Source organism: Mytilus galloprovincialis, chromosome 9, assembly GCF_965363235.1.
Source record: "Mytilus galloprovincialis chromosome 9, xbMytGall1.hap1.1, whole genome shotgun sequence".
Taxonomy (NCBI): domain Eukaryota; kingdom Metazoa; phylum Mollusca; class Bivalvia; order Mytilida; family Mytilidae; genus Mytilus; species Mytilus galloprovincialis.
In genome coordinates, this window is record NC_134846.1 from 9,330,540 (window position 1) to 9,347,868 (window position 17,329).

A 17,329-nucleotide genomic window follows, 5' to 3' on the forward strand; every position below is an offset into this window, starting at 1 on the left:
ATAAACACTGTTATAACCACCACTGAAAGTCTTGAGAGAAGTGAAAAAGTTTATAGATTTTATTACTTAAACATGAATTTTTGATAGCAAGGTTTGACTTTCTGCTAATTTTCTTTCTGATATGTTTGATTTAGTTTTTATCTTTGGCAAAAATTTTAGGAATTTTTGGTTCTCAATGCTTCGTACTTTTTTTGGCCTTTTTAACTTTTTTTTATTCGAGCGTCACTGATGAGTCTTTTGTAGACGAAACGCGCGTCTGGCGAAAATACGAAATTTTAATCCTGGTATCTATGATGAGTTTATTCATACCTGTTAAATCATCGTTTTAAAGATATAAAAAGAAATAAATACAAATGTTCATGGTTATCACACATTCAAAATCAATAGTGAAGATGAAAGGTATTCAAAATTGAACAATTTTCCTCCGTCACCCAAGACATACTAAAACGCTAGTTGGAATTAATGTGAGCTTGACAAACTAGAGAATAAATATCATTGCTCTAATTATTATGTTTTCATGCTGATCATATACAACTAAAAAATAAACACATTTGCTTAAACATGTATAAAATTATTTTGCAGCAAGGGAATGTGACAGCGACAAAGTGAAATGCGATGATGGCATACAATGTATTTATAAATCAGATGTATGTAACAAATACACACATTGTAATGACAAATCTGATGAGGATGAAAATATGTGTAAAGGTGAGATATTGTGAGTCAGGTATCTGATTTTGAGAATTTGGAATTTGGATATGTATCTGTATAGTGATTTGTTGTCAAAAAATCATTAAAAGTGTGGCATGTTTATATTTCATTGTGATGTTTTCGTTATTAAACAGTAGGAGTAGAATCAATTTTTAAACATATTTTCTTTTTAACATGAATAAAAAGAGGCTTTGGTTATAGATCTACCAGACTGCAACCCGACGACATAAATATCCTTTTGGAAAAAAAGTGGTTACATAGTTTACTTTGTCTTCTTGATAACGATGAATGTTATTAATATTTGTTCTGCAATACTGATTCAGATCACAATTCTTAATATTCAAAAGTAAATAATTATAGATTATAAAAAGTCCTTTGCTATATCGACCCCGATATCATCCCGAGACTCCCATAATAGACGCGAGGACCTGGCCGAGGGCTTATATGGGTCGAGGGATGATACCATTGCCCATATAGACCAGCACGTGTTATAATCTGTTTTTCACATATTTTACAAATGCTTACAAAAGTAGAATGAATTTTAGTATTCCATCTGGCAAGATCATGCAACTAGTGTCCCCCATTGAAATAACTTCATTATGACGGAGTCCCCAAGCCGTTTCTTAGTACTTGCATGTTATACTGTCAATGTGAAATTTTCCTTTAGTAGTAGTTTTCATAATTTCATTAACACATTCCGGTCTCATTTAATCATTTAATTTCGTGGTTTTGTCCAAGTTTGCATACACACCTTAAAGATATTTGTATTCCGTTGAACATTTTGATTTGTGTTTGGTCTTTACCGAATCAACGTAGATTGGTATCCATCAAATAATAAAGAATTCACAGTTAAGCATGCGTGTACTTGAGATCGGCAGAAGCGTCTAACAAAGAGTTATAAGTGATTCCAAATAAAAAAAAATGCAAATAAAAAGAAAAATACATTTCCAAGATGAAGAGAAGGAAATTCTAAAGGATTTTTCAACCTTCTCTAATGTCATCTATTTTAAAATCGTATTTTAAATCATTTGTAAGTTAAGAATTAATGTATTATCGAAAAATGACCTTTTAGCTAACGATATTTCATGTCAACATGGTCAACGCATGAGTACTGACCACCGAACGATTGTTACCCTCAGGGAGGAAACATCTAGAAAAAGACGGCTAGGCCCAGTGATTGTAAAACTAAAAAGAGGCATACATTTTTTCAGTTTTGGAAACAAGTCATACTTTTCAGTTTTGTTTAAATATTTTTTATGATGACTCGGTTCGTAAAAAGTATTTTCTGATTGAAAATTTGCCTACTGAAAATTGACTACATAGTAGAAAATCAAATGTTTTCCGATCTGTATTTTTGACACGCAAATAAATATAGCTATTATTTTTCCTGGAGTCCATTTTTCATAATGTTCATGATGTTATTCGGATACTATTTCTTACACTTGGTTCATTACGGATAAGAACTACTTTTGTAAAACAGTATTAAGGTTTTCGTACATGTATCTAACGATATTAAACTATTTATTTAAACCAGGATTGAGACATTCACATGGTAAATATTGCGACATTTGTTTTTATTATTATTCTATATAGAGGAGTAATATGAGGGTTGGTTGAATTATCAGGCTATTGTGATAAGGTGTTTTAATATGATGAATGTATACGTCAATTACAGCTAGAATTTGTGAACCGGGTGAGACAAAGTGTGCAGACAATTATCAATGTTTAAACATAGATAATTTTTGTAATGGATATACGGAGTGTAATGATGAGTCTGATGAAGATGTAGTTGCCTGTAAAGGTATCTTTTTTTTACATTTAACCTAAAGTCGCCGTCAGCTAAAATTCGTAGCGGTTATAGGTAAAAATAATCTAAACTATCAATCGCGTTCACTCGAGATAGTTTTTTCACATTCCATTCATAAAGTGCAAAAAGAAAAAAACACTACTGACCTACCTTTTAAGTGATTGCACTGTAATAATCCTGACCTTCACATTTTCCAGAATGTTTTCCATTGTAATTCCGCCATCTTCGTTTCTATGAGGATCATTTGTTTACATCTGACATTCATCACTTATGCAGTTTCCTGAAATGTTCTTTTCATTGATGTGATAAGGTTTCCCGCGCTTTATGCAAATTTTATGAAATTGAACTCCACGGAAACACTTCCGGTTAAAACAATGGCGGATTCCACCATTCAAAATCGTCTTGGAAAATGTGAAGGTCAGGATTATCACAGTGCAATCACTTAAAAGGTAGGTCAGTAGTGGTTTTTCTTTTTGCGATTTATGAATGAAATGTGAAAAACTATATCTCGAGTGAACGCCATTGATGGCAATTTCAGCTGACGGCGACTAAACTGCTTATGTACAGCTATATTTATTCAATTTATTTTTTGTAAAGCACTACGTGCTCTTGACTTTGGAATTCCGTTTTTAAAACCAATACATTTATTGAATCATAAATCTTGATTTTCCACGTATATCATCTGCGTAATAAGCAAAATAATATTTTCCTAAAAATTATTAATTGTTATTTATAATCAATGATTACACCATAAGGATTTCAGAAAGATTGCCACACACCACTGTTAAAAACTTTGAACATATGATGATGAAAGGTATATTGCAATAGAGAATAAACGTACTGACTTCGTAACTTAAACATTGTCAGAGTATTATTAATCACAACCAAACTGGGCAGAACATTGAATTAGAACCATCTCCAAGTTATGAATGTCGTAAACATAGTTCAAATAAATGTTAAAGACAAATAATTCTAAACATTCGACAAGACATACCGATTATAAATCTGATGGACTGTTCTGGTTGTTGTTTTCTAGAATACCAATGTCCAAGTGGCAGAGTTAAATGTGCGGATGGAATAGAATGTGTACGTATAGACAGAATCTGTGATGGCCGTGAACATTGTCGTGATGATAGTGACGAAGATAAAGTAAAATGCAAAGGTAAACACTCATCACAACATAGGAGGAAACAATAAAAAAAATTATTTTCAACAAGAAGGTTATCCCCTATCATTCGAAACAAATAGTTGGTCGTCAATTCCCCCATTTTCATGGTTGTGTTTCGATTTGTCAATTTAAGTCATATTTGCGCAAACAATCGTTGGAAATGTTGTTACATACTATTTTTTGTATGCAACTATGACAATCCCTCTACGTGAAGTGCAATATAATTATTGATAAAAGATAAATGCATGTGTTAAAGATTTTTTTCTGTAAAAAGTTGCAGGTGGATGGTCAATATAGGATTCTTTTCACAAGTTAAATATGTAATAGCATAAATGTTTCAGACACAAAGAGGTAATTTGTGATCGTATCTGTATTTGACGATGGTTCTTTTACTTTATGTCCATATTCTCATACTCTCAGAAATATTACACCAAGAAATATGCAGTTTTTTCGTGATCTTATTTCAATATAAGAAAGATCATTACCGCAAAATATTTTACACATCAACATTGATATAGGTTGTTTTTGAGGTTGGGAAATTTTCGTTTGATCGGATTATGAAGGTTGAATTTTCTGCCGGTAATAAGTGACTCAGTGCATGTTAAAGAACCCTTACAAGAAGGTTAGATTTTTCTATAGAAAGACTGCTCGCAAAAATTCTATCTCATTCAAAATATTTGTCAAGCGGAGGTTTTTTTTTTTTCTTCCAATTTTAAGTTTCAATACTTTGCCCGCCATACTTCTTTAATTCCCTTAATGTATCTATCTCTTAAGTATGCATTCCAATAGTGCTTCATGTTTCTCTTATCCAACAAAATAACATTGGTTTAAGTGACTTATAATAACTCGAGTCGATACACGTTTTTTTGCAGGTTGCATTTATCCTCCTTCTTAATATAATTGCAATATGTGTCTTTTGGCATAAATGAACTTACGATCATGCAATGCAAAAGATGATCAACTCAGATCATGTTTTGTTTTCGTCGACATGAACGTTTTCAACATTTCAAATCAAACACTTTGAAATGCATAATATTTAAGGTATATTAATATGTAGTTAGTTAAAAAAGTTCGTGAATATTTTCGAATAGTTTGACGGTGTAAGAACAAATGGTCAAGTATGTGCCGAAGGTCGCAGTTTCGCAACCATTTATGACATTCGAATATCAATTGAATAAAAACTGTGTATGATTAATCATGTTTTCCATTAATGAACATAGACCGATTGAAGTATTGTATCAACCGTCCCCTGTCATAGGGGGTGTTATGGGAACGATCATTGTTCACAGGGGGTTAATAGATCATGTAAATGATTGCAATCAATGACAAAACGTACGACGACCGGTCGCAGACTAATTTTAGCGCTATAACCAATATTCAGAATGTAAGACAATTGTCATTGCAGTTCGCTATAATCAACAGTGGCGTAGCTTGCATGTATGCTCAGATGCTCAAGCATCCACATCATTTTGACAGGAAAAAAAATATAAATAAAGATATGTTCGCAGCAGTTAAACTCGGAGGTATCCGTATGTAACAAAGGTTAGGATATGAGGATAGCATCCAGTTATTTCCGATGAAGTATCGTGGTCTTTTATTAAGGATAATTTAGTTCATGTAATAAAACAAGATATCGCAGAAAAGTGTTCTTGATTTTTTTCGTAAAAAGACTACGTCGTCGGCTACGGCAAGTGCAGAAAATGATGAACATATCCTCGGACATGTTTCATCTGAAATTGAGCCTAGCGGAGCGACGGCTTCTTCAACTGACTAACAACATAACTGACAACTAAACCACCATATCCTGATATCGTTTACTGTGAAATGAACGACGACGTGAAAAAAACTAATCTGTAATAGAGTGTGATCATTCCTGGGCTTATTAGAAAATTCCAGTTCCTATCTAGGTCCACATATTAATTTTATTTTCAACAAAAGAACAAAGTTCCTATGTCCCCTGCATTGCACATATTTTATGTAACCAATGAACAAGAGCAATAACTAATAAAAATTAATGTTTTTCCTTTTCCTTTTATTTTTAATGGAGAAATAAAAACTTTAGAGAAAATGCAATGGGATTTCCATTTTAATTTTTATTTCAAAAGGTCAAAGCTTAGGACTTATTTTCGAAATTGTCATTGCTGATGATATAAAAATCTGGCAAGAATTGTACACATGAGAGTGGAAACAAGACCGGATGGACGAACACCAGGTATTTCGATGATGTCCCCTGCGACTCGTTAATGGGGTCACTTCAGTTCCTATATTCCGAAGTGCCGCTGTGATAGGGCCGTTTTTTGAGAAATGCTAGAAAATGGGATCACTTCAGTCCCTTTATACAGAAGTGCCGCTGTGATAGGGCCATTTATGAGATGTCAAATATTAAGATTGGTGGGAAACTTTTTCATCAAATAAATAAATTATGAATTTCATTCAGTTTCGAGAATTTCGAGAAAACATTAGAATTATGTTTGAAATATAATTATATGAATTGGTGGGTATTTTGAAATTAAACAAAAATCTATATAACCAGTGTCGGATTCTATGGGAGCAAATGTGCCTACAGGAACAATGTCTGAAAAAATATAATTTTCTGCATAAAATAGTTCCCAAAAAAATTCGCCTCGCTCCGCTCGGCGAAGGCATCCACATCATTTCAACCCTGGCTACGCCACTGATCAAGTATAAATAATTACATGAAGTTATTCTCTCAGTTAGTAAACTTACGATACCTGGTTTCTATGTGTCTTTAAATAAAAATTAATATACCACTGAAATATGTAGCACTATATTCTTAATTTCTTACCATGATCGACTTATTTCTTTCAGCAAGAGAATGTCCTTATGGTTCTAGAAAGTGTGATGATGACTACCGTTGTATTAATGAAGAACAGTGGTGTGATGGACGCACTGAGTGTTCAACAGGAGAAGACGAAGATCCACATATGTGCTTAGGTAAACATGCATCTCGGTTATCTTAATTATTAGGGACTGTGTTTGTAAACTGTGCTACAAAAACGAAATAACTAAACATTGACTAATTAGAGGGAAAAATTAAAACATATAAAACTTAAAAAAAACTAAAAAAACAAAAATACCGAGCTCTTAGAAAAAATCAAAACGGACAGTCACTTAATAAATGGCAATAGCAAAAGCTCAAATACATCAAACGAATAGAAAACAATTGTCATATTCCAGACTTGGTACAGGTTTTTCTGTAGAAAATAGTGGATGAAAACTTGTTTTATAGATAGGTGAACCTCTAACTTTTATGGCATTCACTTAAAATTCTATTATATTGACAAAAATGTACGGAAATCAAACAGACATAATAGATAAAAATGTCAAAAATTGGAATAAAGCAGGCAACATTGTGTTTTCAGATATTAAAACTTATAACATATCCAGGTATAAATCTTCTATTCAGATTGTTTGACTTAGCGTCACATATTGTCTCAAAATAAATGTATAAACAGTTTTTTAAAACATCCTACAATATTATCAATACTTGTAAACCTCTGATACCGCTGAAAAACATTCTGATATCTTTCAATCATATAACAATATGTCTACAGGGAGTCAGATAACAATTAACATTAGACTCGTTCTAGATTACAACACTCACCCATACACACACACATACACACAAACACACAAACACTTCATTTGATATCTGGTTCTAGAAATTGCACTTATTACAAAATGTTTAGCTTCACTTATATAAATCTTAAATATCAGACGTATGCTTTTGGTAGTGATTGATGAAATGTTACAAATTCCATATCTTCTATTTTTTCAAACGCAAGTTAGAATACTACCAAGTTTCTGTAATTGGATGTCTTATTTATCCGATACTTTTCTAGGGGAAAAAATTTTTCTAGCCGTCTCTAACAAATGTATGGAGAACATAACACATCGCAAGTATCTTCGAACCGACATTGAAATAAGCTTCGTTCTGTTATTCATAATATTTGAATAAAAGCAGAAAAATGCATTCAAATAAGATCATTTTATATCTGTTCAATCTAATCTATAGCCAGACACCCTATTGACCGTATCACCCTTTATTAAATTCATATGATTCCCTCATGTGTTCTTTTTACCTTGAGTTTTAATCTGCTAAATGATATGAAACGTTAAACGGCAAACTACAGTTGCCTGTCACTGCTAATAGGTTTATTATCAGGGGTCTGTTGTTCAACTTGTCGTTCAACTAATCATATGATTAATTTTAACGAGTCGTATAAGGCTAGTATTTTCTATCATGCTATCCTTGATAGAAGGTTGCTACTCACAAGGATGCAATTACACCAAGATTTCCAAGTGGTGATGTTGAAATTGTCCCTTCGTAAATTTTTGGACGTCATCATGAGTTGGTTGACCGTTATGGAATATCCGTTTCACAAATGACAACGGATATGTTCCAAATGTCGTAACTACAATCCGGTGCCCCATTTCACTGAATGTGGCCTACCTTATTAGACCTATCACCGGGTTTGTACTAGCATGCGCAACACAACGGGTGCCAAACTGGAGCAGCATCTACTTACCCTTCCGGAATACTTGAGATCACCCCCAATGTTCGAGTTTTTTTTTTTTATTGCCCAGTCTTTAATTTTCTATGTTTTTATTTTTGTACTATTGTTTGAATTTTATTTTTAAGCAATGGCATTGTCCGTTAATTTTCGACTGATGAGTTTAAATGTCCCTTTGGTATCCTTCGCCTCTCCTTCATGTCCTTTGCATACATTTTATTTTTCATGGAATTTGGGTGTTTTGAATTTGATAACCGATAATTAAAAGTCTTTGTTTAATATATATATATATATATAAGTACATCAACATTATAATGGGTCCTTCAAAACATGTATTTTCTGTTGTTAATTTAGAACAACTCTATACAGATTCCACGTATATTTTTGTTTTTGATAATTGATGAAATCGTCGTATTGTAACATTCGTGAAATATACGGACTGTGGACGCTTTGCTGATGAGTGCTTTCTTTCACGTCTGCATTTCTATCAAATATGGCATGCCAAGTTTTAGATAATTATTACGGTTGATGAAGTAAATTTAGAACTGTAACAATAACATACATGTGTGACTACTAAAACTTAAAAATTGAACTTTGTCGACTAAAAGATGCATACCCTGCCTTCAGCTTTCAATAAAAAAAAATAGCAAAGGAATACATCGTGTATTTGCATGGGTTGTTTGTCTAATGATGATGATGATGATGAATGAATGATTAATGTTCAGCGCGGGAAATGAGATACTTTTTAAGACTACAACATGTTAATGCAATATAAATATATTATCCCTACTTTGTACCAGACTGACAGCCTGGGCCTGATTTTTTACATGTTTGTACACAAGGTAACAGTGCTCAAAAAGACATATCAGACCCGTTATTATGCCAATGAGCTGACTATCCTATCCTCTTATCCATTAATGTCGCGTGATTAGCAAATACAAGTCACATTGTAAGTAATTTAATATACCAACTTAGCTTATGGAAGGGGTGCTATGTTTTTTTTTCTTTTTTCTGTTTGTAATGGCATTTTTATCGCGGAAAAGTGATTATTCTTTCAACGATTTATAACAAATGAACTATTCCGAATAATTTTCTTTTGAATGGCAATACATTTTGTTTAATACAGGGTATCAAGATTTAATTCTATACTCCCGCGACCCCATTGTGCCGTATGTGGCTGTTATTCATAAGAATATAATAATATTTTATCAGTTGATCATTTGATAGAGTAAAAGGTATATAGAGATGTAAAAAGTTAAGAACTGACACGAAGAGAGCACGAAATCGTGATACATGTACATGTACACGTAACACGAAAACGAATATCAATACATGCAGGTCACACATACATGTAGTATGATTTCATATTCAGTGTGAAACAATAAGATTTTTAAAATCCTACACACGAATGTGTTAAATCTGACTTGTTTTAAAAGTGTAATGAAAAGTTTTACATTAAAATTCATCTCACATTTATGTTAATGTCCCTTTATTGTATCGAAAAATAGACAAAATATTACATTATTTGTTTCTAAAGTTAAAATGCGCGTCAATGACGAATTTTTGTTAAACCTGTCTAAGATGGAAATTTAAAAATTCCCCAATTGGCAACAACAAACTACTAGCAATGTAGTATCGAACGAATTAAATGTTGGAGTAAATTATAGTTTGCATTTTTATCAAGGAAAATAGTGACCTCACACAGGGTTTTATATTATGCCTTGAAGCATATTTCATTGAACATGTTCAAACATGATATCATCCGGGTTTATTCCTCGAAAGAATGACCTATCGTTCTGAGAGAAAATAACTCCATATAGGTATATAAAATGTGCTAATATTTGAACTTCGAAAAACAGGAAAATTAGTTAAGACATGCTTTGGAAATAACATATGGCCTGTACATTTATGCTGTTGTAAGATTTCTTATTAAAACAAATACTGGTTCGCCATAATTTGTTGAAGGATACCGCACAATAACGAGTCCGTGTTTACAATCAGAACTGCTCAGAAAGTGATAACATACAACCTACCAATTTCTTTCTGTTATCAGATTACCATTGTATGTATCCCTAAGATCATTCGCCTTGTCTTGTCTAATCCCTTTCCAATAGTTGTTTCAACTCAAATCCTAACAATTTTGTTGTGTCTTTTTTTTTAATCTATGACGCTTTCAGAGCTGATCTTTGATCTTTGATCAAATCCCATAGGAATGAATACCTCTAAAACGTCGCATTTTCCGAGCCTAAACCAATTTTTGAATTACTACAGCAGCCATATTGGATGTTTTATTCATATAATTGAAAATTAATACACCCTCATGGATTAAATCTAACGATAGGTTTAGCATTTGTAACAACGCATTTAATTTAACGACAGGTTGAACACTTTAATCATATGATTATTTTTAATCGAATGTTTAGGAAATGTTTACGACTCGTTCGTACTAACAACAAGTTGAACAACAGATTCCTGATCAGAAGTCAAATGTTTAGGTATCGAAATGAGTATGATACATGTTCCTACCATTTCCTGGTGATAAATAAAGAAACTACCTAGAAACTAAAGTTCTTACTCCCTAAGATAAATATGACTTTACATAAACAGGTTTTTACTTCAGGTCTCCATTAGTCATATAGTTCTCATGCTTTTGAGTTGATACATCCTGGTTTCTATTAAATGTTCCTGATGTAGGTAAATAGCTCTGGACGCAAGATCACTTGACAAAAATGGACGAATATGTCATTTAGGTGCCTAATTCCATATTACGTCTTAAGATAAAGAAAGTGTGTTTGGAACACTTCGGCCTCATCCCTATGGCATTTACTAACCCTCTATTGATCCCCAAGGGATCAGAAACAAACCATATAACATATAGTATTGCCATAATCTGTGATATATTTGTAACATGAAATCTGCTTTTCTTTCTAGATTATGAGTGTCCTGCCGGATTTGTAAAATGTAAAGACGGACTGCAGTGTATTCGTGCTTTTACCATGTGTACTGGAAATGTTCTTGGTCCGGGTTCAGAGTGTAAAGATGGTTCCGATAATGATACAGATCATTGTTTAGGTATAGATTTGTGAATTATTTAAAATAGTTCAACTTAGAAATCAAACGTTACATTGTATAAAACCTTTCAGACTGGTTCTCTTTGAAAAAGATGAAAAGGAGAAAATGTTCTTTCGAAAACGTATCCTTTGCCAACAAAAGTCTCGATAAAATAAACTGGGACAATTTGCATCTTTGAAATTCCAGAAACAAAAAAAGAAACGCAATGTTAATTGTATATGATGTGACAGTGTGCATGTAAATATTTCTCGGAATGAAAAGAAAAATGAATATTGTCGCTGAATTCAAGCTTTTAGAATATATCCTTTCTATTGAATTTTATCTTATTCATTTTTTTTTTCTAATTTGGAGAAAAACAAATTATAAGCAGTTTAAGGTATAATAACATTTATGCTATCTTTAATATCCGAGTTCAACTATAGTATGTACTGACTCATTGTAACTCTATTTTGTCTGGTTTGTTGTGCTGACCCTTTGGCATATAATCATGATAAACCATATCAGTCATGAAGATGTGTGAACAACATTGCGATCAAGTTTGGTAAATAGGAGATAATAAAAAACGAAATAAAAAGAGAGAACATATTTCTTTAAACAAATTAACGTAAATGATCTGTAACCCCTAGCAGGTGATTGAGCAACTTATATTATTACTACGTGTATAACCGCTACAAACTAATGTTTGAAAATCTTCAAATATTAAACGACTCATTTGAATGCACAGTTAACAAATTTAATTTACATTTTGGTCCTCAGGACCCCTGGATTTTCAAATCCGGAATAAAACAATATTAGCAACTATTTTTCATTTGAATGCACAGTTAACAAATACAATTACATTTTGGTTTCAAGACTCCTGGATTTTCAAATCCGGAATTAAACATAATTAGCATTTTTTTAAATGAGTGATATATATAACGCTTTGTTTACTGTGCATTCACATGAGTCGTTTAATATTTGAAGCGTCTCAAAAATTAGTTTGTAGCGGTTATACACGTTGTAAGAATTGTTTAATTAAATCATACAGTGGATGAAATTTGGTGTTGCATCGCCAGGTGCTCATTTTATATAAATACATTCGCTAGACACATTCAAAGGTAGTATACACATAATTGATATAATGAATCGAATTTCATTAATTGAATATATTTGTTTTATTCACACTAAAGTGTATAACATGAGTCTGTTACATGTCACTTAATGCGAATCTGAAATGCATGACTCTTTTGAACCTGTTTTTATGTCCCAAATTAGTAATTTGTCAAACAGGTATTTATTTCTTGGTTTGATATTGTAGCTTACGAATGTCCCGTGTATTTTGCAAAGTGTCCTAATGGTCATCAGTGTGTACATCAGTCAATGATTTGTTCAGGGGAACAGATGTGCGATGGCGAATCAGAAGATGAAGAACAGTTTTGTAAAAGTAATTCATTAATTAACTTTTTTTTATTAAGATACGTATTTTCTATCGTTACAAGTAGAAAGGTAAAATGCAGAGACTTCTTCACATTTCACGGTTGACAGAACAGAGCTATTCTAATTACCAGACATTCACTTATTCTCATTATACGTTATAGATAATAAAACAGTTAAATAAGAAACCCATATGAAGTGAGTACGAATGTATGTATTTCATGTCTGGAATGTAATAACTAATACATAGGCCAATTGCTATTTTGACTGATGTTCAAATAAAGTGGCAGTCATTTCATAGTAACACAAACCTTATCCTGCTTGCTCCGAAAAGCGCAGTGACTTCCGGAAGTTGGAATGTATAGAAACATGTACTTCTGAGAGCTTTAATTTGATATCGAAGCTACCTAAATAATTTTGTTTTAACAAAGTTACTGGTATGCGTTGGAACTATTTTCTTAAAAAAAAACAATCTGTACTATATTAATTTATGTTCTTTATAATCGGACCCGAATAAAGGTTGTACATGTATAGTTATTACATAATCAATCTTGCTATATTAATTTTTTCTGCACTTAAATTCATTGTATCATATATTTCTAACAACTATTTAATTTCTATTAAATCACCATTTTCACCTATGTTTTGTCTTCGGTCTCTTATCTTGAAAATCATTATAGAAAGATAGCCACTTTAGATAGCAAACATGATCAACAAGACTATTGTCTCATTGGCAATCATGCCACATCTTGTTATGTTTATATATCTACAAATAAATCAACAAAGCGAAAATCGTGAGTTCACTTATTATTGAAAGTATTGTTTGTTAATGAATAGGTTGATGAATACTGTAAGATGTTGACTGTTGTCTTAAACATTTTTAAAAGATATTTCTTTTTTGTCTACGGAGAGGAGTTGCAAGATGAGGATTGTCAGTGATGTGGTATATGTATTCTATGATGCGAACTTGCATAACAAGGATTGAATGATTATGCTATTTGAAATGTTGGGTAAACAGTGTACCAAGTCAGGAATATGACAGTTGTTATTCTTTCTGTTGTTGTGTTTAAGCTTTTGATTTGGCACTTGCTTAGGAACTAATCGTTGCAAATTTGCCTCTGAGTTCGGTATTTTGGTTAATTTTGTTTTATGCATTTTTGATGATTTCTTATCAGTGGCCGCATGCACGTTTGTTAAGCCTTCCTTTCGTTTGCCCGACATATTCTCATCAGTAAAGGTAACACTCTAATCCGTAAACGAGACTTGTTGATTTACAATTCAAATCATCAGAGCTTCTGGTAAAGTAGGATTTCTCAGTTAAATTGCTAGTGAATTGAGCATCTGTTATTAAGATTTTACAGGTCTTACAGTGTTTGGTTTTACATTTCGAAATAAAACAGTGTTGTTCAGAGTCAATAAACTCAAGCATGTAAGAGGTTTAAGATAATCTGTTTGAATAGAGAATGTTAGGTGTATTTTTGAAAAATAGACAAGCGTAATGTTTAGTAATCTACCGCCTGTTTTTATTTTCTTTCATTATTTAAATTGCATGAATATTTCTGTTGTAAACAAAGCGTCTGAAGTACAATATTTTTTTTCTACACATCGGCTTATCATTCCGAGGCACCTATGATATACCCCAGTTCTGAGTGGGATTTCTGATTATAAAGTATTTCGTGAATTGTTTTATAGACTATTATTTGTTTTTGGTATTTTTTTTTCATTTCTTTGTCAGTTTGTTTCCGACTTATGAGTTAAATACTCCTTGGTATTTCTTACCCTTTTTTCTCGTTTCGCATCTTCTGGATATGTCTTTTTTGTTTGCCTGAAACATATATCTAACAATGAAACAGAAAATCATCATCATTATCTTACGATAACTGCACATTGACAAATTGAAAATGAGTACATGTATTATTCATGTTATTGTTCAATTGCAGCACGCAGCTGTGGTGACATAATGTCGAAATGTGATAATGGATACCAATGTGTGTTCGATTTCAAGACATGTGATGGTGTTGCAGATTGTGCAGATAGTTCAGACGAGGATCCAGACTTATGTGTAGAGAGTAAGTTTATTTGAATCGACTGAATCAATGATTGACATTATGTCAATAAAACAAATAAAAGCTGTAAGGTTTAAGTAATGAAAATAATTTTCCAGGTTCAAAAAAGTCTAGGATAACTTTTTTTTCATTTATCAAATAATTGACAGATTAATTACCCTTACATATGTTTTCATAATATAGTGTGTGTTGTGTTGCCCGGCATATATTTAGGTTGTCTTTGATTCAAGCATATTTAGTCATTTATAGAATAGAAATTGATTTATAATAGATATAGGAAGATGTGGTGTGAGTGCCAATGAGACAACTCTCCATACAAATAACAATTAAAAAAGTAAACCATTATAGGTTAAAGTACGGCCTTCAAAACGGAGCCTTGGCTCACACCGAACAACAAGCTATAAAGGGCCCCAAAATTACTAGTGTAAAACCATTCAAACGGGAAAACCAACGGTGTAATCTATATAAACAAAACGAGAAACGAGAAACACGTATATATTACATAAACAAACGACAACTACTGTACATCAGATTCCTGACTTAGGACAGGTGCAAACATTTGCAGCGGGATTAAACGTTTTAATGGATCCAAACCTTCTCCCTTTTTCTGAAACAATAGCATAACATCATAACAAAGAAAAACATACGATAAAATATCAATTGGCAGACTTAACTCAATCAAAAAACGTATGATTAAATATAAACATGTTTCTATAAGATCATTTCTTTGATTCAAGTACACTACCACAAACAAAGTGTACTAACACAATAAATCTGACGAAATCGTTGTTTTTTATATTGGTGTGAAAATCAGATTAATGGTAATTACTGTAAACTGATTACTTGTTTCTCTAAAAGAAAGAAAGTTTAGCAAATGTCCTTCCAGCTATTATCGAGGCAGGTTATATTCGGTCATGCAATGTAATGCAATTTGAAATTATTTAAACAGGTATCAGAACACGCAGAAGAGATTTGAAATAAGCAACATAAGTTTGATATTATTTAAAGTAAAGCTCAAATGATTATAAGTTAGAAAATAATTAAATTGTTAAACAAAATATTAAGCACATAGTTCGTAAATCATATATGTTAGACCTACATTAATATTTGAAAAAGTATTCCTAAAACAACACATATTTACAAAGTCGTTATTTACAGTATCATTATATATAACTAATTTTGTAATGGTCTTTATTATTTGGAAATATTCGCAACTTTTAATTGACAAGTCGACACCCACTTAACCTTTCAGATCCAAAGAACATTTAGTTATGTAAAAGTCACATTTGAAGTACAAGAATAACATACAAACTTTAATTTTGTCAAAGTTGCCACATTTCAAACTTAACACTTAAATCAGCTTTATTGACAAAAGGAATACGAATATTGTTTCTAGTGTCGAGTCACTATTAACAAAAATGTTCTTGAAATGATGTGTTGGTGTTTCTTTAAAAAATATCATCAGCACTGAAACCTACTTAACTTATGTGTGTTTTTTGCTGTCATTGGTGTATACTCAAATATAGAAAAACCAGGCATAAACACATGTTAAATTGTAAAGGGACATCAGTCAAAGGGTTTAAGATGCATAAGTTTATTCTAATTTCTTTACATCTTTATTAAAGATCGTATTTGTCCAGTTGGAATGGTGAAATGTGAAGATAAGGTTCAGTGTATTTATGAAATACAGTTTTGTAGTAAATATCCTGACTGCAAGGATAAATCGGATGAAAGCCCTGAGATTTGTACAAAAGGTAATAAAATATCTTTCATTATTTGAAAAAAAAATGCTAGTTTTAGTACGCAGTACTAATAATGTTTACAAATTGTAATGGTTATTTTTAGCTATCTATATCATGTTTCATATTTTGACAAGATGTTAGTAATATGGTTTAATATCCATTAGTACGTCTATGTCGGAAGAATTACAGAAAGAGATATTGACCAAAGAAACGGTACACATATATCAGATTCGCACATGCTATTGTCTGTCCTCTTGGTTAATAAATCTTATGTACGTAGAATCAATATACCAACTTCACCTTTATATGGGATATACTTTCCCAACCCATTCCGTATTCAAGAGCTTGCAGCTGCTAGTCAGACTTTATAAAACGTCATTAGTGTCTAACAAAAAAAAAGTTGATGAACCAAGGTAATGTTAAAGAACATTTAGTTCTTGTTAAACAAACAAAAATAATCGATGGATTCCAAGACCCAGTTGATACATATTTTGTACAATTTCACCAAAAATATATAATGGTCTTGAAGTATAGATTATAGGTACTGAGTTGTTTATCATCTGGATAACGTGTTATAGTGAACTTTTTATTTATCTTTGTATATATTATAATATAGTCCAACATAATATACTGTTGTCTTGGCTTTGTATTTGTGTTATTGTGATGTGGACATTTTTGTATAGTTGTCTTTCATTTATGCTAAGGTACTCTGTCTACCAAGTGTATAATATATATATATATATACCGTTTAGTTTTTCTATGTTAAAATAATTATTTGATTTTATTGATAAAAGATTGAAATACAATAATTGACT

General features: G+C 31.9%; 1 protein-coding gene across 1 annotated transcript in view; it reads left to right on the top strand.

The window, feature by feature from the left end:
- The window catches only part of LOC143044366 (uncharacterized), a 60,875-nt gene that overhangs the window by 38,586 nt on the left and 4,960 nt on the right, over positions 1-17,329 (top strand). The window contains exons 13-20 of the mRNA XM_076216321.1: positions 583-708; positions 2,387-2,512; positions 3,555-3,680; positions 6,516-6,641; positions 11,153-11,293; positions 12,591-12,716; positions 14,647-14,775; positions 16,398-16,526. Coding sequence (XP_076072436.1) covers positions 583-708; positions 2,387-2,512; positions 3,555-3,680; positions 6,516-6,641; positions 11,153-11,293; positions 12,591-12,716; positions 14,647-14,775; positions 16,398-16,526 — 1,029 coding nt within the window. The remainder of the gene's footprint in view (positions 1-582; positions 709-2,386; positions 2,513-3,554; positions 3,681-6,515; positions 6,642-11,152; positions 11,294-12,590; positions 12,717-14,646; positions 14,776-16,397; positions 16,527-17,329) is intronic.